Below are 24529 nucleotides of genomic sequence, written 5' to 3' on the forward strand. Positions count from 1 at the left end.
CATCCTGTGTTGTTCTGCCCATTTAGGTTGCTCTCACATATGTGGTGGGAACTTGTATTACAGAATCCTTTGCTATTAAGGGAAGGGGGGCAGTTATTGTCCCAGAACTTGGGGTTTGCCCTCCACCCAGATTTTTCATACATCTATATGCTCCACTTGTTGGCCCCTCCCAGGGCATAATGTAATCACATATAACTTTCCTATGCTGACACAACCTTGCTGTCTCTCTCTCCCCCAATTTTTTTCTGAAATGATGCCTCTGATTATAGTATTGAATGGACTTTAGTTGGATTACCATGTTGAACACAATTGTAAACACACACTTTAGATAACAGTTTCACTAAGTAGTGACTTTCTTGTTTTATATGGTAATAGGAAGTACCCTTTGTTTTGTGTTCCAGATGTCACTAGCTGACCCAGTCACCACCTGTCTTTCCCCTGCAGTGCATTATATGGTTTGCAAACTTGGATTTGAGATAGAAGACAGCCATTCTGTTAATAGTATTGTGTCTGAAAATGGTGAAGTATGTTGGAGAACAATCATAGAGCTTGTGCATTACCGTGAATCAGGTCAGTGTTTGCTTTAGATCTATTGTGTGTTATGAGTCTGAAAGCAAAAACACAATGCAGTTTGAGGTAGATCTACCGTGGGTAGGACACTGTATTATAGTACAGCAACAGCTGCATCACAGGTTGTGTTACAGAATTCACTTTTAAAAAGAGCTTTAAATCTTTATTGGGGAAGGAGGGTAAACACACAACCCCATTGAAATGGTAAAAACCAAAACATTGAATATATACTTTAAATACTATGATTTTTTATTTTTTATTTTTTAAATCACGGTGGCTGGATGAAAAATCAATTGGTACAGAGAGAATAAGTTTAAAAATCACCTCTCTTGTGGATTTCCCCTCCCACCCAGATGATCTTATTTTTCTTTGTACCCCTCTTGCACGAAATCTAAAACACTCTGACACCTGCCCTTTGATTGTTACTCCCCGCTGTGCTGATTCCTAGAACACCAGGTATATAGAGGTAGTATTTCTCTCTAAAGCATTTTATAATACTTTAGCCACAATGGAAAATGAGCGACAAGGTGAACCTGCTGAATTTTCATTTGACAAATCTGCTGCAGCACAAATGCTGTCACTTGCTTCCAGGGATGATAGAAACGAGAGAAGTTATGTTGTCTGCCTCCGTCATATTTAGTAGTTACGTATGTGAGTACAGCTTACAAGGCACACTATTTTTCCCCCATGGGGATGGAATGCTAACTTCATCCTAAAGAGGAGAGATGATATAACGCTAAGAAAAAGTACATGTATTGGGCCATATCCTCAGACATTTTTCCATTGAAGTCAGTGGAGTTTCACCAACTTACATGAGCTAGGAATCTGGTCAGCAGGACCTGTAGCAGGCAACCTGTACAGCTTTGTCACTAAACTTCTATCCTTATCCCAGCATAGCTATCATTCCAGCCTTTGCTTGAGAGGCTGCCAATTATACCAACTCATATGGTGGTTTTATGATTCGTTTTCTAATGTTATTTATGCAAGATATTATTACTTGTTTCTGTAGTGGAGTTGGTAGAGATGATAGGCAAGTGCATTATAAAACACTATTCTACTCGGCCCTCTGCAGTACATCTTTAACTTGTGCACCATTTATTTTTGTAACAAATATTTTGTTGAGCAACTTTATATATTGCCATGTTACATACAACTTCTCTCTTCTAGGTCACTTGGCCACTTTGCCACTTTATACTTATGGGTGAATGTACTGGCCTTCCGAAAGGTCCTGTAGTTAAGGCATGGGGCTGGGAGTTCTGGGTTCTATTCCCATCTCTGTGACCTTTATGAAATCACTTAAAACTAGGTTTTGCAAGCTCAGTTTCCCTTTCTACTCCTGCATTTTGCAAGCACATGATGTTTAGATACCTAAGAAATTGTCTGAGCCCATGTTAGGGAAACACACCGTTTAAAGTTATTGTTTTTATCTGTAAAACATAGAAGCAAAATATTAGAATATGACATTCATGTCAAACAGGAAATCTCATTAGAGTATGTAGGAAAGAGAGAAGCAACTACCTGTATTTCAGGTTGTTAGGTAAAACAAGTATCTGGAAGTATTTTTTTCTCATATGAATGAGTTTTTCCAACTTCCATTGGAACAGGGCTTTAAAAAAATCCCTTTAGCTTGTATACCTTAAATTTAAAAAAAAAAGTTTTTACCTTTCCTTATTTAGGATAGGTACTTACTCTTATTTTCCATTATAACTTAATTTTCCATCTTCTACAAGTGTCCTGTTGTCCTGGCAGAATAATCTGTGTAAGGGTGAGAGGGACTTTTGATTTTTAAAACATATAGCCTGATGAGAACAAGTTTTGTTCTCCATAGGATTTGAGACAGTGGACCTTTTGAAATTCGCTGCTCTGACCACCCTTTTATTTTTAATTTTAAGATCAAAATGTGGATTATATAAAAAGTGTGCAGCTGTTAGGACCTTTATGTGAATCTGTTCATTTGCATCTACAATCCCTGACCATGGAACAATTTGAAGTTCAGTACTCATTGTGGTTCCAGTGGACAAACTGTACGGAGGTACGAAAACTAATATTGGCAGTAAATATTTTAAATTATGCAGCTGTCTGAAGAGTTTGGGACCAGATTACACAAAAGTAAACAGCAAAGCAAATTACCCTCTGTAGCTTTCAGAATTTGAAACTAATTGGCATCCTCTGAAGTAATAGGATAAGAACTATGCTGAAATACGCTACAATTTATCCATGTTATCACAATCAAGAAATCTATTAAATGTTTTTGGCCTGCACCAACAGATGGGTAGGACTGTCTTTGCTTTTCTGTGAAGCCTAATATGTTTGCTTTTCTGTAAGGGTCCTTCTTTTGTTGAATTGTTTTTCTGTGTCAGAAATCAAAGGCTGGGTACTGCATGAACAGAGTTTTTAAATTATTCTGTAGGTGGTGATCTTGACAACTTTTTCTGCAATCTGGTCTCATGGACAGAGAAGTCTTTATATATTTGTATATGAGTGGGGGCGGGAGAGGGAAATCACTGAGAAACACTTGGGAGACTTCATTTCAGCTAACCATATTTGTATGTAAAGTTTGACCGCTTTCTTCAGTTTTTATGTTAGTGCATTGATAGTGGGAAACATAACTTTTCCCCTCTCTTCTAACCTCACAGCTACTTCTTGAAGTGTTTGCTGCACTGGATAGCATGGAAGCTACAGCAATTGCACTTAGCTTAATGAAACTAACATCGTGTCTGGAGCGAGCCTTGGGTGATGTAAGTGCAAACTGTTAAGGTTGTGCTGAAGTTTTGATTTAAGAAGCAAAGATATGTGCTTGCAGATTTTACTATAGTTGAAACTAGGATTCTGTAGTATATGTTAATAGATAGGGCGGCATGTAAGATATAAGCCTCATATACTGCCTTGAAATCTGGATGCCAGCTGGTAACTTCTGTTCTTGACCTAATTACAAGGTTAAAGAAGACTGACTAATTAGTTAAGGATGTTAGAACAGTAACATATTTTTTTCTGACTTAAAAGCCCCCCAACCTCTTTCTCTGTATGACCCTTGAAAGCCTGAAAATAAAATCTGTTCACTAACTGGAAGCTTGTCTCCTGCGTCTCCAGGTTTCTTATTTTGTAGCGTACTGTAGAGTGTTGGGCTGCTTGCAGAGTCAATTTCTGCATGAAACAGAAGTAATTTTACTCCTTTGGCTTTGCTTTTCATGCAAATTCCTTTATGGTACTCACTAGTTTAGAACGTTTTTCTTCTATCTTTTGGCCAAAGTGGCCTTTAAGAACAAGGAATGATTTGTCTTTGTTGCACGGCTTTTGCCCTTGTATCCTAAAATTTAATTTCTCAGTAGTAAAAGTTCACAACTCCTGGCCTGTGTTCCTGGAATAATGTCTAGAGAAAAGATGGTCTCTGTTTGAAGAATTCTTCGATTTCTTTACTGCATCAAAAATCCAGTCTTGGCTTCCAGTATTGGAGAAATGAAAAAATTAGGCATATGATCTGATTTGTAGATGGTTAGTGGCTCTTCATGGGACTGGGTGACTACATTTGACCCTTATAGCAGATCCTCAACAATGTTCTAATTCATGAGCCTTACGTAGCCTTTTCCAGTAAATGCCATTGGATTGTGGACTTAAACCCACTGTTGAGGCCCCTCTGCACCCCACGCCTTTTTTTGTACCCTACATTCTCTCCACTAAGCTTCTTGCCATGCCTCTATCTTCTTTCTAGTACTGGAATTAAAGTGGCACTGGAATCAGAGAAACTAGCTATGTAAGATTCTATGATTTAGTTGATTTGAGTCATGATAGAATTTCTTATTCCAATTTGTCCTTTTTTATCATTTCATGAAACTTCAAAGTAGAGGGTTTTTTTAAATGTTTTATTAGTTGAACTGAGTATGGATGTAGAAATAGTTGTATACTTGAAATATTTAAATATATATTGGGACATATCTATCTTTATTTCACAATATCCTGCTTTGATTTTTTTTTAGGTTTTCTTACTAATTGGTAAGGACTGTCCATTCCTTTTAAGAGATTTGCTTGCATCTCAGGAGCTTGCTGCAGTCTTTGGACAATCTGTGGTGAGTATATGTTTTTTTAAGTCAGTTCTTACTGCATGTGAGGTGCATTGCTCTTTTATAAGATGTCTAGGTTCCAAGCAAACTACAACTTAAGTTAAACAAGAGTTTGTAAATATTGTAGTATGTACACAGTTGATATACCTTTCCAAATGTTACTTAATATAGCAAGTAGTCGACTCAGGGAGGGAATAGTGCAAGAATGTTAGCTAAAATTTTAATCTTAAGTGGAAATACGTTTTTATGGTGATATACGTATACTGTATTAATACTCTTATATTCTGTATAGTCTCCAACCAAAAATCTACATATGTGAAAATTAACATCAGACATTACAGAAATTTAAACATTTTAGGTCTTTGGCTTCTAGAATGCAATGTTACAAACTATAATAGTCCAATGCCAGCTAGAAGAGGTCACATCAGAACAGCTTAGTTTTAAAAGAATTTGCCACTATGTTGTTGTGAAATGCCTTCTAAAGTTCCCAGAAGTAGTATTTTTCATAGTTATGCAGAGCAGTTGGCCAAAAAAAAGGGGATGGTATTTTTCTGATAGTGCTTACATCATGCTAGGCTTTTTACGTGAACAGGAGAGAAGTTACAGTTTCTGCTCAAAGAACTTACACTTCTAAAAATAGATAATAGGAAAGACAGACATGAGTTATTTGATACTGCTTCAGAAGTTTAGTGTGTTTGTGTCTTTATACAGTAGTTTAAACTAATATATAACATACATTTCATAAAGATGATCTTTGGGTTTAGATAGTATGTGCAATTCAAGTTTCACAAATAAACAACCTGCAGAGTTTGAGATTTTTTTTTTTCTCTTGTGGATGTGAATCTGGAAAATCCAACCTGACTAAAGAAGTTCCAACTCTTGGGCGAAGTTCTGCTCTGTTACATTAGTATAAATGTATTGATGTATATGAAATTATTGGGGATTTATACTCTTTAGAAAATAGAGCAAAATTTGATCCCATTTGTTTGTTCTTCCTGATCCAGCATAGTTTGTAACTTTTGTGATAGACTGGCTGCTCCTATTTTTTTTTTCTTTTTTTACATAAACTGAGTAATGTACAAACAAAACAGGAAAAAAAAATCCTTCTTTTAGAGTGTGCCATGCATCACAAGTGAATTATTTTTGTGGCTTTTGTTGTAATCCATGATTGATCAGCTTGATGCGGCTAAGCTTAAGGACACTTGACGATATTAATAACAGCTAAAATAGTCTCTCAAATTTTCTAGCAGGAGAAAGGCATACAAAAGGTGAAATATATATTACCTTACGTAGTAATTATCCTCTATCCCAATTAGATGAATGTGCTAAGAGTATTCATTGGGTCTCCATATGGTCTAAATCTCCGTAACATTTTGTGGCATGGATTTGCTTCCCCTCAAGAAATTCCTGCAAAGTAAGTTACCAGTGAAGTGTTTCCAAATGTCTCTTTTTTGCCTGTCAGGCTGCAAGCTGTAGAGGAACATTCAGCATAACCAATAGCTCTCTTTTGAAATTAAAAACTGGTATATTTTCCTCCACAGTCTTCTGGCTATTGGTTTTCTGAACACTTGTTTTTCATCAATCCACTTCCAACTGAGTATTTCAACCCTAAATGAAACTAGTGAACAGAATCTGTATTTGTGGTTGAATGGAGGCAGGGCAGAGTGCAGGGGAAACTCATGGCAGCACTTCACTATTTTATTTTTTAAAACTGTTGCTTTGTAATAACACTGCCATGGCCAACGGTTTTCCCAGCTCTGCTCCAGATATGTCTCAGTTGGCTAGTCAAGCTAGAGAGTGGGTTTTTAAAATTCCTTATGTTTTCTTTCACCTAATCAGATGTTGGGTGTTCGCATTCAGGTGACGGGGAGAGCGGGAGGATTGGATCTGTTGTTTTAAAAAGGCAATGATCTCTAGATCTTGTGCATGGAGATTTCTTCAGAATGTCCCCGTGCCACAAACATCAGTTTTTCTGGAATATATGTACAATCTCTCTTCTAACATGTTGTGGTATTTCCCCTAGATATTGCTCTATGCTGCTTATTTTAACTGCAGGATTGGGCCAGTTGCTAAAGATATACCTATTGCAAACTGAAACCATTTTAGTACATCGACCTTATATAGCCTTCACTAACTTAAAGGAGTTGGACATTTTTCCAGGCAAGTATCTAATTGTTAACAAGCTGTGACATTCTAAGATTGGCTCCTGAATTCTTTGTAAACTCAAAACTACCATTGGAAACAATGGCTGTTCCACAGTTCTAGGATTGAGCCCTTAATTAAGACATCTGTGTGTACCGCTGTTAAATGAAGAAAGTAAATTGCAGAAATATTTTAATATACTTAATAGAGTGTAAATAAATATATGTAAATACATGGAAAAAGAATGTCTAAAATCTAAATTGGGCATTTAAGCCCATGAAGTTTAAGTTTTTTTATAAGGGTTATAGTACATGCTCTAATCTGTTGATAATGAAAGTACAATCTGTGTAATAAAGAATCTCCTACTTTACCTCTGCAAAGTTTTTAACTCTTTGCAGAGTCAGTGTTTCATTCACCCACGTGGGCTGGTGAAGGGCTTCATTCTGCACCCAACTGGAGATTCAGTCCTGAGGGAGGGCAAGATATAGTGCTACTGCGGCCAAATCCTGGGGCTTCTGCCAGAGACGAGCATCATTTATTTATTTATTTATTTATTTATTTTGCTGGGAATCTCTAGAAACCTGGCTAGTAGAGGCTGCCTGAGGGGAATCTCTTGGATCCCCTAGCTATGTCCCTCCTTGGGCAATGCCTCCCACTCTGTGGGTGCACCAGTATGCTCCAAGGCCTTCAGCTTAATGGGGGTTATGGACACTTTTGTGCTACATTGACCCACTTCCAGCTGGACTCTCATTCTGCTGGTGGAACCAAGACCAGGCCTCTGAAGGCAAAATCCAGCCCAACATTCAGCCCTCCTGTATTATGAAATTCTAAGATGCTTCTGAATTTGTCCTTTGCCATATCATTGTGCTTCAGAATCTAAGATTTCTTTTAGAAAGGAAATTATTTCTAGTCCTTATGGTTACAGCGGAAAGCTTCATAATGTGAACGTAATGCAAGGCAATGCAGTGATGTCTGTGTGTCCAGGTTGCCTGACACAATGGCTTTGAGAGGCATTTATCGTGATGAGTTGTCAACTCTGAAACCTAAAAATGACAATCTGAGGAACACAGAAAAATGAAAATGTAGGGACAGCACAAAATTTAATTAATATTAAACTATCACCGGGGGTTCTATACTGACTCTTAATGAAATTAAATGAATAATAAAACCTACACTTTCTAAATTTATCTGAAGGTGATGCAGAACTTCCACCATAGTGCCACAGAACTCAGATCGATCTTGCTGTGGAGGGCTAGTCTTGCCAATAAGCAGCAAACCAGTTTTTAAAATTCATGCCTTATTTAAGTCTGTCATGTACAACAGCTGACTGGTAATGCATCTTATTATCAGTCTTCTCAATTTTTGAGCTTAAATGTTTTTAACAGTACAGCTTTATTTAGTTGATGTTAAAAGGCTTAACCAAATAACTGAATAGCTGTTAGATCTTTCTACAGATTAAGCAGAAATAATTTGTATTTTTGAATGAAGTGCTTTGAATAATTCCTCTTCAGTAAGTCTAACTCTCTACATTTCAGTATATATTGTTAATTTAAACAAATGTTTTTGCTGATTTGTAGATATTAATCATGAAGCACTTTCCTTAACTGAGGAACTAGCAAAGATATCCAGTTTTGTATTAAAAACAATGTTACCATTTTGGGTTGCTGCACTAACAGCTTTCAGGCAACACAGGTAACAGAACTGCACTATTACATTTTCCTTCATTTTTTTTCCTTATTTCAAAATGATTTTTTTACTGTAGGCATCCATTATTTATGGAATAATCTGTTAGCTTGCAAGGCTTTATGAACCAGAAGCATTAATGGCATCTAAATGTTAGACTAGCCTCATGCAAGTGTACAATTCATGGACCTGGCATTCAGTTTTACTTGTATTTGCATTAAATTCTGTTTTCATTAGAATGCAGCATAAAGTCAGAATTAAATATTACACTTTTTTATGTGAAACCCTTGTATGAGAGAATAGCAGACCTCTTCAATAGACAAGTGACAGCTAGAATTCTAAACTAGACTTTGAAGTCAGCGTAAGAGTTTATATGACAATCCCAGAAAATTGAGACCAAGAAACAGAGCATTATAATAAATTAATTGAAAAAAAAATTGAAATCTGCAAATTTTGCACGTTTGCGGATCTGTAATCATATGCAATGTTAGTTCTGTCTTCCCTTCCCATTATATGCTACACCAACCTGTCACATCATGTCTTTATTTAGATTATAAGCTATTTTCTTGGCAGGGTTTGTCACTTATTGTATGTTTGTACAGCACCCAGCACAATTGACCCTGATCTTGATTGGGTGCCCAGTGTACCACTGTAATACAGATTTTAACAAGTGCTTATGTACAGTTATAGCTTCCACAAAGATCAGTGTGTGTTTAAAGAAAAATACTAAAATCTTACATGCATTCCTCTTATTTTGCAGGTATGCTGACTGTGTTATACTGTTACTCCCTCAGCTGGAAACTGGACTTAGGTTGCTCTTCGCCACAGTTAATAAGTGTCCAAATAGACTGCTAACTGCTGAGGTAGGGTTTTTTTTATGATCGTGGTACCTTTATTATGATATATTACTAATAACAAGCTTCAAACATGTCCTAAAATAGTTTAATATTATACTTAAACAAGTAGCTTTTAGGTGGACAATATAGTTTGATCTTTTTACAGACTTCTGATATGCCTTTTAGAGTGTCACATGACAGCTCTCCTCCTTTGTTTACAGAGGTTTGAAAAGTACAACAGTATAGCATTGTCACTTGAATGTAGTAACTTAAGAATGGAAAACTGCTTATGCTGTTTTTACCTCTTTTCTTACCTTAAAGGGATGATTCCAATTTATAGCAACTCTGGTTTGTCATGGTAATTAGATAAAAATTCAATATGTAAGTGCAGTTGGTATCACCGCTTTTTGTTTCTGAAAATGGAATTACTGTGATATTTTTTTTCTATTGTAGTCATCTTCTCTTTATACCACTTTTGATGAGGTAAGTTATCTGTAAAATCTTCTGGAATATTTGAACATGTGTTATTTCTTTACAGTAAAGTATTTATAGAATTCAAGCACAGAAAAAGATGGAATGATGTTGTTGCCTTAAATATACTAAAATAAATTTAAAGATACTAATGCCTATCATACAAATGGACCTGGCTGAAGTCTTTTGAAAATAAAGATAATTCCATGAACTTTTTGAAGTTGAGAAAAGATTTCACAGACCTGAGGTGGCAGAGACAGAAAAATAAGACTCACTACAACATCTATAAACTCCTGGCAGCTCCTCAGTGTACACTTCTTTGTATTTTCCTCCTGGTCCTTTATCTTCTTGGTATCCCAACTCTAAATTTCCCCCATCTTATCAATATTTATTTTTCATTAAAGTGCTCCGAAGTGTACAGAGTATTCTAAGTGTGACTGAAGCAGTGATGTACAAAGAAGGAATATTATCTCACCAGTCCTTGGGGCTTGATACAAACAATAAATTATAATCCTTAATGAGAGATCATGACTAACGTGCAATGTTTGGTATTGATCTACATTGTAACTCCATGATTGTTTTTATGTATATTTACACTCACTTTTTAGTACTAATGGTCAGTAAAGCCTTTCCCACCATGTTGGACACACATGATGATTTTTCCCCAGTTGAGGTAGAACACATTTTTTTAATTAAACTGTTGAGACTCTCTTACCTATATTGAATGGGATTTGGTACATTTTAGGAAGGTATAGGAGGTTAATATCCAGTATTCTACTTCAAAGAAGAAGAGCTATGGAGCCACTATTTTGGTAGTGACCATACTAAAATACAACACTTACACTGAACTTTTTTGATCCAAGATCAGCAAGTTTGTTTGGAATCAAGAGTTTCTATGAACTAGAATTCTTTCAGTCCTCTTTATTAACCCCATAAACATTGATCTATTTCCAAAGCACAGTGGTTTTGCAGTACATAAAATCAGGAAAGTAGCTTGGTCCCAAAAGCTGCCACAGAATGGAATTCAGAATCCAAAGCTGGAGAGTGCAGTATTTTGTATGTCCCTGTTACTTATTTGATGAGTAGGTGATAACTAGGTGGTAACTTAAGTTCTTGTAAACAGCTTTATTTTTTGTCACTAATAAAAACAAAATATGCTCTTTTATCTGCATAGGATCACCTGTTTGAAATAAATGCAAACGTACACCGAAGCAAGCAGCCTATAATAACCCATTTCTTTCCTATTTGACTCTCCAAAAGCCAAAATATTTTGTTATCCCATATTGTCCATCACTGCTAAATAAAACAGGGGATGGAGATTTGGTGCTAGTTTAATGTTATGGATGGCTTACTACTATAGTCAGTATTTTTCATTTAGCTTTATAACTTTGGGTTTGTTCAACATTAAGTTGTCTTCAATTTCAAATGCTTTTTTTCTAGATGCTAACAAAACAGCTGAATGATAAAGAGATCAATCAGCTTCCTCTAATTCTTGGAGAGCCTTCAATGGTAAGTGTATTAAGTGCTTTTTATTTAGCAATACATTTATAATTGATAGTGTTAAGAGTGCAATAGATTCTTTAGACATAAGAAGATCACATCCCCAGGAGCTTACAGTCCAGTGCCCCTGATCTGGCTTCAGTATGAAAAAGGCAAAATAATACTTGGCATATAAATATAAGATTAACTAAAACAGCACAGAATTTTGAAGTGGAAAAGGAAACCTAACTTGAGAACATCTGTTTTTGTAGGGAGTTGGCTTTATTACCTGGCATCAAGAAACTCACTGCCAGCAGGAATTATTATTATTTTTTTTTTATAGAAAGGTGGCTATTTATTATGAACATCTTGACTTTTTATTCCTTTTAACCATTGTTTATCATATTGCCATCCAGACTACTTAATTGTTTCTGATCCTCAGTTCCACTCTGCCAGAGCTATAAAGTATAGACTCAGGAGTCTTTGCTTAAATTTAGTCATTTTCAGCTATTTTTGTTGATTGTGGGTTAGTATTGTGGTTTTTTTTGTTGTTGTTGTTGTTTTTCTTTCACCTCTCCTCAGACCTTTCCCAAAATGGGAGTTGCCTTTTTTTAAGAGGTGTTCCTCTTGCCCCTCTAAGTGCTCCATTTCATATGGGCCTAAGTGCCTTTTGTGCCCCAAGAATTGCATGCTTATTAGGGTTTCTGTAGAATTGTGCTGTTTACTTAGTTTTGTCCACACATGATTCCACAGGAATTCCTTTGGGATTTCTTGAACCATCAAGAGGGTCCACGTGTAAGAGATCATTTAAGCCATGGAGAGATCAACTTACATGAGTTTCCAAGAGAAATAGCCAATCAGATACTTGCATTTTCAGTTACACTTTTATGCAGATTTTCAAAAGTGGAGGAGCTCACAGCTTTTAAGGTAGGAGCTGGTATTGTGCAAGTGGAACAATGTATAATCATTTGGATGCCAAATATGATTTTAAAACCATTTATGGGCTACACCTTTCTTAATTGTTTTTAACCCTCAGCACCTTTTTGTGGGTGGATACTAAGCTTTAAATATTTTCTAGCATTGCTCTGTAATACTGAAATGAAACAGAGATAAATTGTCCCCAATATTGCCCTTCCTGAATTGAACCTGGTTTGTTCTTTTCACCCCTCCTTGTTAATATTTTGTTTCTTCTCACTGTACTTGCACTGCTTAATTTTTTACCTAAACTATATATATTTAATTTAAGACTATCATTTTGTCCTCTCCACCTTGCTGTTTATCTCCCTGGTAGGTCAACTCCAAATTACCTCCAGTTTATCAGTATCTTCCATTGAAGTACTTAAAAGTGCCCACACTAAAGTGTGGCTGAATCAGTTATGGAGATAAAATCTGACTGAATACAACTATGAATGTGAACTTGGTACAGTAATGGAAATGTGGTTTTGGCCATGTACTGTATTGAGCCATGTCCTGTTGTATTATCTACCAACACATGTATTTCAGTGTTAATGGTCAATAAGCATGTTCCTCCCAATTTCCTATTGATATTTAGGATTACTTTCCCTAAATTCAATATATTAATGTAAGCTCTTTTGAGCCAAACCTCCATTTATTAGCTATAGCTCATTTTACTAGATCGTCAAGGTACAGCATGTCCTATTCCAGTGGAGATTGGAGCTTTTTTTACACACAATTTTATAGATTTAAAAAAAACAAAGCAAAAAAAAAATTATTGAACACCTAATATACTAATTAGTGTCTTGATCCTTCACTTTGACACATTTAATTGAACATATATAACTAGTCCCTTTTGAGTCAACGAGACTGTCTCATGTCTAAAGTTAAGCGTGTGTATAAGTTTTTACAGGATCAGGATCTGTTTTTTAAAATTAGTACATATTTTATCATTTATTTTTGTAAACTAGGAGCACACAGCCATTAAACCACTGATCATCTGTGCAAATTGCTACCGTTCTCGGTTTCATCCAATTGCCCGACTTAAGAAACAGGTATGTGGATATGACAGGGAGGGTAAACATTCCATACATTTTTAAAAAATTGTTTAACTGTTGTCTTTTTGCTTTGATAGTCCTGAATAACTATTAGGCTTTTGAGGGAAGTTAAACTTTATCTACCCATGCAGTTTATGTTCTTTTCTTGATTGAGGCTCGAGTTAGATATTAGGGAAAAGCTTTCTAACTATAAGAATAGTTAAGTACTGGAATAGGCTTCCCAAGAGAGGTTGTAGAATCCCTGTCATTGAAAGCTTTTAAGAACAGGTTAGACAAATATCTGCCAGGGATGGTCTAGGTGTCCTTGGCCCTGCCTCGGTGCTGGGGGCTGGACTGTGTGACCTCTTGAGGTCCCTTCCAGCTCTACATTTCTATGACTTCTACAGCTACCTTTGCCTAGTGAGGCTTTTTTTTTTTTAAGTTGGTCAAAAAAACTTTTGGAAACCATAGAGGTCCTGGATTAGACTAAAATTAGTAAGAGATGTCGCTCTATATTTAGGGTATCAAATGATTAAAAAAATGAATCGTGATTAATCACAAGATTAAAAAAGGTTTCAGAGTAACAGCCGTGTTAGTCTGTATCCGCAAAAAGAAGAACAGGAGTACTTGTGGCACCTTAGAGACTAACAAATTTATTAGAGCATAAGCTTTCGTGGGCTGTAGTCCACGAAAGCTTATGCTCTAATAAATTTGTAAGATTAAAAAAAGTCATGATTAATCGCAGTTTTAATTGGTCCGGAGCAGCTTGGCCAGGGGCAGCTTCATGGCGGGGAAAGAGGCGTGAGCAGCAGTGGAGCAAGTCAGTGGGAGGAGGGGCACCCCTACCCCAGAAGCACGGAGTGGTGCCCCCCTGAGCACAGTGCCCTGAGAGTAATCTGCAGATTGCAATATGAGAACCACTGAACTGCTTGATAGTCTCTCTCTCTTTATTGAGTTGGGTCTGTATTAGACAGTTCCTTCTTACAAACTTTTTAAGTTAGTGAGGATATGAAGTACATTACAGTGATAGTACTGATTAATTCTTTCATATTAAACAATGGGGAAAGTAAGAAATGGCTGCAGTTTAAGCTTATATTGTGGCATGAACTTTTCATTTATTTTAGGACTTTCCACCCTTATGTCTTGAACATACATACCTTAATTGTAACTACTGAGCGAATGACTTAAAAGTTAGAGATTTTAGAAAATTTAAATAGTAAAATGGGTTGCTGTTGCAAGGTATGTCATATGGGCTATATCTTGTATTGAAGTTTGGCTTTATTAAGGTGTATTTTGACTTCCTAGGTGCTGAAGTGTATGAAGAGTATTAGTTCATGGCCTGAGCTTCCTATAGTGCCTGAAGAGCAAATTCAAGAAATTCCAGGGTATGCCTGATCCATTAAAAAAAATAATCGTACCGTGAAACCATACTTATAAGGCGCTGTGTTCTCCATAACAAGTGGGACCTAAATTCTGCAGCAGGATTTCCTGTATATTACAGCAATCTGGTACAGCAGCCTGGAATTCTGTGGCAGCTTCGTTTAAACTAAAAATGGAGTTTTCTATTGAATTCAGCTCTGTTTTGAAATAACAGAGTTTGAGATGATTGTGGAATGCTTGAGTAGGTGTCTCACAGAAAGTTACAAGGCCGTGTAGGAGTGGGGAACAAGACTACGATGTCATTGCCATAATGAGAGCTGAAATGATGCAAATGATCAGATTGCTAGGACTGTAGTGCAAGTAGAGAATGCAGCAGAAGCCTGAAGGATGCCAACAGATTGGTGGCTGCTCCTTCCCTAAGAGATATTGATGGAGCTGCTAGCAAAGTAGAGAGGGAGCCCAGAGGACCGAAGAAGAGTAGGGATGAAGAAGGAGAGCCAATCAGCTGTGAAGACCAAAAAAAAAAATCACTTCTCATGGTAGAAGCTTGGATACCACAGTGATGGGAGACCCTATAAAAACAGAGATTAAGAAGAATGAGAAATTCTCCTGAATTTGACATGGAGGTGGCCATTATTGATTTTTATGAGGCAGTTTTGGAGATATGGAAGGGACAGAAGGCAGGGAACCTGAGGAGGTGGAAGATAGGAAGTCTGACTGTACATAATGAAAGTATTTGGTATGCTGCAGGATTGTGGAAAAGAAAGTAAGGAGATAGGATGATGATGCATAGGGAGGCTGAAGAGACTGAAAGAACGTTGCTTTCGAGATGGAGAACCCAAGAATTTGCTTGTAAAATAGAAGGAAAGGAGCCAAAGGATTACAAGGTAGTAGTGGGCATGTAGATAAATGGCTGTGACAAAATAGCTTTTGCTTCAATTAATTGTGTTAACATGTAAACTGTACACACTTCTTTATTTTTGTAAAAGATTCTGAAAGTAATTTTTGTCTTTGTTTTTAAGGTTGGAAAGAAGTGCAGAAACTAGTCCTTGTATTTCTATGACCACAGAAATCCTCTCTCAGTTGCAACACCATTTGCCCCAGAATTGCTACATTTTAGATGATCTAATGAATAATCTTTTAAGTGAGAAGTAAGTTTAATGTTCCCCCACTCTTGAGTCTACGCCTTAATACAATTTACTTCTGGAAATAAAAGGAATGTGGGACAGTAATGAGAGCTCGCTGCCCAAGTGTTCCTTCCCTTATCTATAGAAAGCATTGTTGAAGGAACCATCGCATGTATTTGTATGGAATTGTAGTTTCCTCAGTCTAAAAGTCTTTAGGATTCAACAGAGAACTGTCCCCAGAATGAAGGGGAGAGGTTTAGAAAGCTGTTGTAATCTTGTTGCTTTGCAGTGCAACTTGAAGAAACAACCATGCTTGTATTTCAGACATGGGGAAGCAAAATAGTTACAGATGCACAAGAACTTTATTACAATAACTTGACTAAATTACCTTCAATCTGCTTTATGGTACTGTACAATACTGCACTAGAAATTTTAGTCTTAGCATTGTGATTGGTTTTACAGGTGTGCATGACATTAAAGTGTTCATCTACCTCTACATACTTCTCTACTAGCCAAACTTACATTTCTTGAGTCTATGAAGTAGAAGCTGAGATTTGCTATATATTTTTGTTTCTGAGATTTCAGGAGGTCTAAATATAGCTCACGTTACTTCAGTTTCAATTTTGAAACTTCTTTCATTTCACATTTTTAAAAGCCCCACTTAAGAGTTTGCATAGAGTCTTTCTTTACCACCCTGGGCTGGATTTGAATCCGTGACATACAGTCATTTCTTCGTGATGGCTCTTCAGTGAGCTTGTTAATGAATTGATGGACTTAATCTGGTTTGTACAGGATAAGTGTCTAATTCAGTACAATAGTCAATGCCACTGATGTGAAATGCATCCTTGCTGGCAGTCTCAAAGAGTCCACTGATTTAATTAATATATTTAAAAACAAAACTGCTTTCCCTTCTCATTTGCATCAGGCTCATTGCATGTGGAAAGGATAGCATGTTGAAGATGGCTCTTCTGTTGCCTTTAGTTTACATAATTTATAGGTAGACTTTTGTTTTCCACTGCTGTTAATGTCACTTTTCACAAGCACTAAAATCCCTTTTAAAGCATTAAAGTAGGAGGCTTCTTAATACTGTTTAAGGTTTTTTTACACTTACGACTGTTATGTCTGGCATGGCAAAATATCTTGCTTGTTCATTTTTTAAATAAATTATCCCTTAAAAACAAACCATTTGAAGTGATGTGGCCATCAAGAATTGTGACATACTTAGTATTAGCTGACTAGCATATATAAAGATGACAGCACATGTTGGCATTTTAATATCTCTTAATGAAGCCTAATCTAGTGTGGTGTTGTTTGAAACTACAACTTTGTATTTTGTGAAATGTTAAGACTAGTTCTTGGTGTACTGCTACTATTCAGCTCATGGTGTTTTGTTTTGGACACCGGTCTATTGTGGACTGAACTATAATTAGTGAGAGACACCACCTGTTTCATTAGTGTATATTGTATATTTTTGGCCAGTTTTGTATATTGTGGTATTTATTTCTTTACTGCTCTGGCCTGGAATGAGAAACATTTCAAACTTCTAGTGATATGATATTACTTACAGTAACGTGAGAGAGAATACAAATCACTCATGCTAAATAGATTCTTGTTTTGGTGAGTCATAAGGAGACAGAGTAAATCCGTTTCCAAAACATCTGGATTAGAATTTTTTTAGCTCAGGCTACACTGGAATGGTTGTGAAATCTTTAAGTTTTTAAACCCTGCTAACAAAAACTGAAACAGAAATATTTCCTGTTTTATAGGCTACTGGTTGAACTCTGTAGTACGCACATTTGTACCCTGTACTGCCCACGTTCTGTACTGGAAATATTGGTTGTGTTCCGTAAGATAAGCACACAGTGCCATCAAGTGTCAGATCAAGTTATTGCCAGCACTGAAATGAGATACACACAGTGGATAAACAAGATACTGCGTTCACGACAGAGGCATAACTATCTACGAATGTTACACAGGTTGGTTACGTTTTTTCCCCCTTTTTTTTGGAGATGAAGGGGTAATTTTAAGAGTGGATTTAACAGAGTAACTGAACACTTCTTTCCTTTTACTCTGCGTGTGTAGGCTTCCATATTCTGCTTATACAATGTTAAAACTAACTAGGTTTGTGTGTCATTGGTCTACTTAGAGTTAAGAATCTTCCATAATTTCCATTATACACTAGTATATTAATGCAAGTAAAACTCAAACCGGAGAATAATTTATTTGGATATCTTTAACATTTTTCTCTTGTCTGGCCTGAATTATTAGGGTCCAAATAAAAAGGTAATTTAAATGTTTGGTTTTTGTAGTTTGTTCTCTTGGATGAACCTACGCACTAAAAAAGGAAAGGAGAGGGAAAAAGTGAAACTTCCAGTCTGTTAAAACTGAATTACAGCGGTTGTCCCCATCTTATCAATGCTTCTCTCAACATTTTATCGAGTAAGATGCTGGCCAGATCAGGAGTAATGGCTAGGATTCCATTAATGTAACACCTAACCAGCAGTGTTTCTTGGGGTCTATGATTAAACTTTATATGAGTGGGGTCAGGGAAATGAAAATTCTAAAAAGTTAAAAATAATTTTAATTTTATCTGGGATTACAAATGCTAAAATGCCTGAGTTTTATATATATATATGCTTATTTAATGGTGTCACTAAAAATGTGTATTGACGTAAATTATTATGTACTCTCAACCATAACCAGTACTTAATTTTTGCCAAGGCTGAGCCCCAGCACCTCTAGGCTTGGCAGTTCGTAGCCCCGGGACCTCTGGGCTTGTCACATCAGTTATGAATGTAAAAAACGTGCTTGAGCCCCGGCACCTCTTTCATTATAAATTCAGCACTGACCATAACCCTATCTTGACACATTTTTTTTCCCTCTGGAAACTTACATATATGGCTCTTTTTTCTTGCTTGTAAATTGTTCATAGCTATGATCTTTGCTCCATTTTTCACTAATGAATCTTTCAGACTTTTTTCTTTCACTCCCCATACCCATTTTAGGGTGGAACTGGAAATCTGAAGAACAATTTTGTATTAAAAAGACCTCTGTTACAATTTTCTGCTTATTTCTAGCATTAAATTTCTGTCTCCTGTGTTACGGCTGATTTTAATGTTGATTATTCTGGAACTAATTAACATCCATACTATTTGTGAGAAGAATCCTTGTGATTATCAGCAGTATATAAAGTGAGTATATAGTAGTTGGTTAATTAAAATAAGTGAATAATATAGACTCTTTTCACCCTCCTTTGAACATCTTTGGTCTACATTATGTAGCCTTATTGAAATTGCGGTTTAACAGCATGTGATACATCAGATAGTCAGTCTGTTTCCCCTGTCTTTGCAGTACCAATTTGGGGGACAGGTGAGGGGCTCGCTAACTGAAAAGTCTTTGTTTACAACATGTTCAGCTAGCCACAGTTTCAATTTTTATTAGACTTCCCATTGGCACAAATAGGAGGATAGTCTGACATTCAAGCCCAAAATTAATAATACATAATAAACTTTTGATTTTAGCATGTAATCAACTTCATTATTTCCACTCTACACTTAATTGGAGATCACAGGCATTGTAAAGTGTTTGGCTGCCAAAGAAAGGAAATTGTAGGAGAGAACTCCTCTATATACTGTTATATTTCTATAGTCCCATAATATTGCATTTTTGTGCACTACTATGAACTGCAGTTCTGAAAATTATTGCTTGTCCCTGTCTTTTTCTCTCCACCCACCCTTGCCGTACGTAAAGGACAAGTGATGTAGCAATGATCATGTGATAGTTGGGAGACTTGGAAATCAGGAAAAAGTAGCAGCCCCAAGTTGGGCATCATCAAGGTCTGGTCTGTCTTCCTTTTAGAAAGTCTTTTAAAGAATGACTTTTTCATATATTTTTTATTTCTTGTAGGTTTCTAAAGTCAATCTTGCAGTATACTGAGAACTTGGTGACCTACACAAGCCCAGAGAAAAACAAATGGGATGAATCCATGGAGCTTACGCACAAAGCTTTGATAAAAATTAGGACTTTCAGCGAGAGAAAGCTAACATTAATGCAGCTAGCAACACAAGTGAAGCTGTCTTGAAAACACTTGGTTTCTGTTACATCTCAAAATTATTATTTTTTTATGCCTCAAAACTTAATGTGGCCAAAATTCTTAGAATATTTCTACTCCTTTGAGTGCAGCTTCCATCAAAATGCCTTTGAAAGCAGAATTTGGCATTTATGTAGCGTCAGTGTTGCTGATTGGAGTTGGATAATTGCACTTCCTGAAAATGGAACATTTGTCAAGTGCACAATGAGACTCTGAGCTCTTACCTCAAAATGATTTGAAATGTATCTATTATTTAAGTGTACTATGTGCTTTAAAGCTTGATTTTTATTTTTTATAGTGTACCTGAAAATGACCAGGAAAACAACTGAAATAAATGTATTGGGAAAAATATTGAACTGAAAAAAAGCTATCAGTGTGGTGAAGCTAATATTTGGCCCTTTCCATGGCCACATGCGACCCATTCTCTCTCATATGCGCTTAAACAAATATCCCCTCCTCCCCCCCAACAACAACAAAAACCAACAAAACCACGTTACACATTTTGAGTTAACAGCATTTCCTGAAATCCTTGTTTGCTAATATTAGCACAGAAATGGGCGAAACTTGGTGTGTGATTTTTTTTTTTAAGTTTGTTTACATGCGAAAATACTAACATTTTTAAGTTCTCAGCAATAAGTATTGAGTATTTTTTACACTCACTGTTGTCATGGTACCTTTTTTGATTAGTTTAATTTTTCATTTTATCTGCTAGTACCAATCTTTAATGATTCATAGTTTGGGTAGAAATTTGGTTTTGTACATTGAAAATCAGAAAATATAAATGTTCATCTTGATCCTAAAAGTGATATGTCCTTATGTTGCATACCTCATTTTTATCTTTGTTTTTCAAAAATTATGAAAATAAATCTCTCTTCTCTCCCCCAAAAAGAAAGGGGCCTGCATGAATTCAATAAACAAGCCATCTACCGATTAACATCAATTCATGTGTCTTTCCTAAAGGATGTAAAACAGATAAATGCCTCTTGGTCAGGTCACCATTTTTTAGTATTTACATATTTGTGCTGTAAGAGGCTTATTACAATAACAGATTGACTTGTTTAGTCTGAAGATCACTCCAGAAATGTCCTTTTCTTTTGTATTCTAAAACCATTAGCTCGGTTGTATAGAAGTATGAAGATCTTTATTGGCTGTCTGGTAACTTTGTCACTAGTGTGTGTCATTATTCTGTGCATCCAGAAAGTAATGTTTCTTTCACAATTTAATCAAAGGGGATCTGGCTAACACCATTAAAGATCTGAATTGCATTTTTTAGGAGTTATTAATCCTTCATTGAAAATCCCAGTTGGAGAACTAGTGGATCAATTATCATTTTAGTTCCTGTACATTTTATATATTCTGTTTGTCCAGGGAAGAGACACAAACTTTGGCAGTCCCGCTACATATAAATATACCCCTTCCTCAACAGTACCTGTAGCAGTATGTTTCTCGGGTGGTATTTATAATTTTGCATTTAAACATTCACTTTTCATTACCACATAGTCAAAAGGACATAGAAATTAGGAATGTTCCAAAGAAGGAAATGAAAACTAGTGGCATGGGTGTAAAAAGACAGGTTTAGAACTGGAGTGAATGATGTAGGTTAGAATTGTGATCATTGATCTAACTGGTCACTATGGTCAGGCAGTGGGAAACTTCCACATTACACTGGTTCAAGCCACTACGCTTAGTCCCTTCATTTCATTTTTAAATGTAAAACAGTAGTTATTACTTGCATAACAAAGATTTTAGAGACTCTGTGATCATCGTTGGCGTACTATCTACAATGATGCACACAGGTTGTACCTACACATTGCACATCTTGGCCGAGAGAACTTTGGCCATTGGGGTGCATGCATACCACTTTGCAGTACTGAATGTGGCAAACTACAGCCCTCCCTCTTCATTCTTCCAGCCTCTGGAGCATCTAGTAGGACCTCTGCTCCTATCTTCACCAGACAGACATTCATGGATCTCATTTGGAAAATGCAATTAGTTCTGAATCAGCCATTCACTTATTCCTTACTCTGTTGGGTCTCATGGCTACATGTGTGGCTCATGGTTTCTCATGGCTTTTGCAAGGCTAAGAATGAGAACAGTAGGGCAAAGAGAAAGTGTTTTATTTTTCTTAGTCTAATTTCCTGAAAACACAGGTGCCTGTCCTTCAGACCATTTGGGCTTTGAAGAACAACATGCTAACAAGCTCTTTGCCAAGACTACCTACAGTGCGCCCATCCTCTAGCCACACTTCTTTGGAATTTGTGTGCTGGGCTTTGAGGTAATAGAAGGAACCTCAGCTCTGACCATTTAGTAAGGTGAAGAAACAACAGCAGGCCTTCAGAAGGTGTATGCATATATTAACACACTGGATTTTTTTTTCCTGACTCTGTTGTCTGACTTTGTAACTAAATGACTTCTGGAGCTAGACTTTCAAAACAGTACAGCTTCCCTGTACACCACTAAAGTTGCCATATTTTCAAAGTTGCTCAGAACACAGTAGCTCGCAAAATATGTTCTCAAGCTTAAATGTGAAAAGATTTGTTTTAGTCAGGAGTAAAAAGCTGTGCTGTGAGTTTGAAAATTGGGTAGAATTAGATGATCATGATATCTACTATCCTCTTCATGCAGCTCTGTATTTTGCTACAAAGTTGGGTTATTTTTCAGATTCCTGGGATTGCACAAAATGCATCTAAGAGTGATTATTCGTAGACCAGTGTTCTGATTCCCTGGTCTTTAGAGCTATGAAATTCCCTTGACCTTACATTCATGCTGTTGTTGAACAAATGTGAGGCAGAGCTTGACCTAAGAAAGTGTGCTTTTTACCAAGCACCTTTTCAGATAATTTCATAGGCTTAACATAAGTGCTGTTCCTCATGCAGTCCTTCCATAACTCCTATTTAATAAGTACACCTCTACCCTGATATAACGCTGTCCTTACCGCATTATATCGAACTTGCTTTGATCCCCCGGAGCGCTGCTTTACCACGTTATATCCAAATTTTGTGTTATATCAGGTCGCATTATATCGGGGTAGAGGTGTACCACTGAAGAAAAATGAATAGCCATCAATGCGCTATGAGTTCCTTATATTTTCCACATGACATCAAGGATCCAGATACAAAATATTACTAATCTTGTTTATTATGGTAGTGCTGAAGAACCAAGCAAGAGTGGGACCACGTTGTGCTAGGCACTGTACAAACATGGAATTACAGACAGTCCCTGGCCTGAAGAGCTTGCACTTCAAATACCAAAGAAAGTGTAACAAATGGGTATAAGATTGGGATTTTCAAAAGCACCTAAGAAAATCAGTCCCTTACCTGCTTTTGAAAATCCCATCCTAAAAATGGAAGAGAAACCTATGAGATCATCCCAGACCACTACCTTCAAGATAGGGCAAGATACCCTCCCCCCCCCCCCCCCCCCCGCCAGTAGGGGAGGTTTCAGATAATAAAATACTGTATATTAAAACTGAACAAGTCTCAATATAAATGTGGCTGCCAGTCACAAAACTTTAGTTTTTGCATGGGAATAGAAGTTTAACACTTTGAGGATCAAATACTGAAAAAAGTGATAGAAAGCATTAAATTTGAGTCAAGTGTTCATACCCTTTGTTCATATAAATGCTATATATATTCTCATGCAACTATTATAGTAACAGCAAAGGTTCCCAATCATAGATCAGGATCACATTGTGCTAGGCACTGTACAAACATATAACAAAAAGCCAGTCCCTGCAATACTTGCTGTTCATTATTCACTATTTGTTATTAATTTGTTATCCTCCAATCTTGTGAGAGAGGATGAGGGGCAGAAACTATATCATATGACCAAATAGTCCCAAATAAGGATAAATGACTGACAAAGCTTAAAAACTTAGATTGTAAATCCTTTTGGGTTGGGACTGCTATTTTGTTATGCAAAGATATATTTCTCCAGTAATTTATTAGTAACATGTAATTCTACCAGCTCTACCTTCAATATTTATTCTCTGACTGAATTTTAAAGGAATCTGCTGTTCACTACAGCAAACAGTTGGAGGCAGCATTTGTTAACTGAAATAATATTGCATCCTAAGATCTCTTTCTCAGCTGCTCCCCGTGACTGGTAGTAAAGAAACTCTATTATCTTTAAACCTCATTAGCAGTAATATCTACTAGATAGCAATGTCATGTGTTGTGATCATCACTTGTGATAAAAAAAAATGTTTTCTTTATTTCAAAACATTTCTAAATAACCTTAAGACTTGTCTAAAAAGGTGCATCACAAATAGTGTTTTAGTAATTTGATAGTTGCATCAGGCTCACAACCACACATTCAGGATTTATGAAATTTGCCAAAAGTTAAGATCTTCAGAGAAAAACAAATACATTTCCAAGAGTAGGCTCTATTGGCTCAATTATTAGCTTTGCAGTTCAAGCTAATTTGGGGTGTGATCAAAAAACTACACTGTATGTTGGTGACATTGTAAAAGGAAAGGACTTCAGTTTATTCTTCATTAGTCAGAATTATATCATGAGCAAAACTAATCCTTTATTCTCAAAAGCTAAATAAATCTGTGTTCAAGAAAATGTTAGATTGTTTGTTTTTTTTAAACCACCCAAGAATCTGTTTGGTATGAAATTGTGTTCATGAATCTCAGCTTTGTTGCTACGAGTAATGATTTTTCAACCTGTTAGTAAGAACTGAAATGTGCTATCCTATA

At 36.4% G+C, this 24529-nt stretch overlaps 1 protein-coding gene across 38 annotated transcripts in view; it reads left to right on the plus strand.

The window, feature by feature from the left end:
- Positions 1-21092, plus strand: part of ERMARD (ER membrane associated RNA degradation) — a 26048-nt gene extending 4956 nt beyond the window's left edge. For 12 of the 38 annotated variants that reach the window (XM_065588956.1, XM_042848299.2, XM_042848302.2 and 9 more), the window contains 17 exons: positions 402-570; positions 2463-2602; positions 3207-3308; positions 4545-4634; positions 5945-6042; positions 6652-6788; positions 8348-8462; positions 9214-9316; positions 9743-9772; positions 11201-11269; positions 11993-12166; positions 13165-13248; positions 14536-14615; positions 15633-15761; positions 17504-17713; positions 18815-18928; positions 19644-21092. In XM_065588956.1, coding sequence (XP_065445028.1) covers positions 402-570; positions 2463-2602; positions 3207-3308; positions 4545-4634; positions 5945-6042; positions 6652-6788; positions 8348-8462; positions 9214-9316; positions 9743-9772; positions 11201-11269; positions 11993-12166; positions 13165-13248; positions 14536-14615; positions 15633-15761; positions 17504-17713; positions 18815-18928; positions 19644-19818 — 2019 coding nt within the window. In that variant the 3' untranslated portion in view covers positions 19819-21092. Of the gene's footprint in view, positions 1-401; positions 571-2462; positions 2603-3206; positions 3309-4544; positions 4635-5944; positions 6043-6651; positions 6789-8347; positions 8463-9213; positions 9317-9742; positions 9773-11200; positions 11270-11992; positions 12167-13164; positions 13249-14535; positions 14616-15632; positions 15762-17503; positions 17714-18742; positions 18929-19643 lie in introns of those variants that run through there. The other 26 variants (XM_008175715.3, XM_042848306.2, XM_065588974.1 and 23 more) reach the window with 9 other exon arrangements.
- Positions 21093-24529: the final 3437 nt, after the last annotated feature.

This window comes from Chrysemys picta, chromosome 3 (assembly GCF_011386835.1).
Source record: "Chrysemys picta bellii isolate R12L10 chromosome 3, ASM1138683v2, whole genome shotgun sequence".
Lineage (NCBI taxonomy): Eukaryota > Metazoa > Chordata > Testudines > Emydidae > Chrysemys > Chrysemys picta.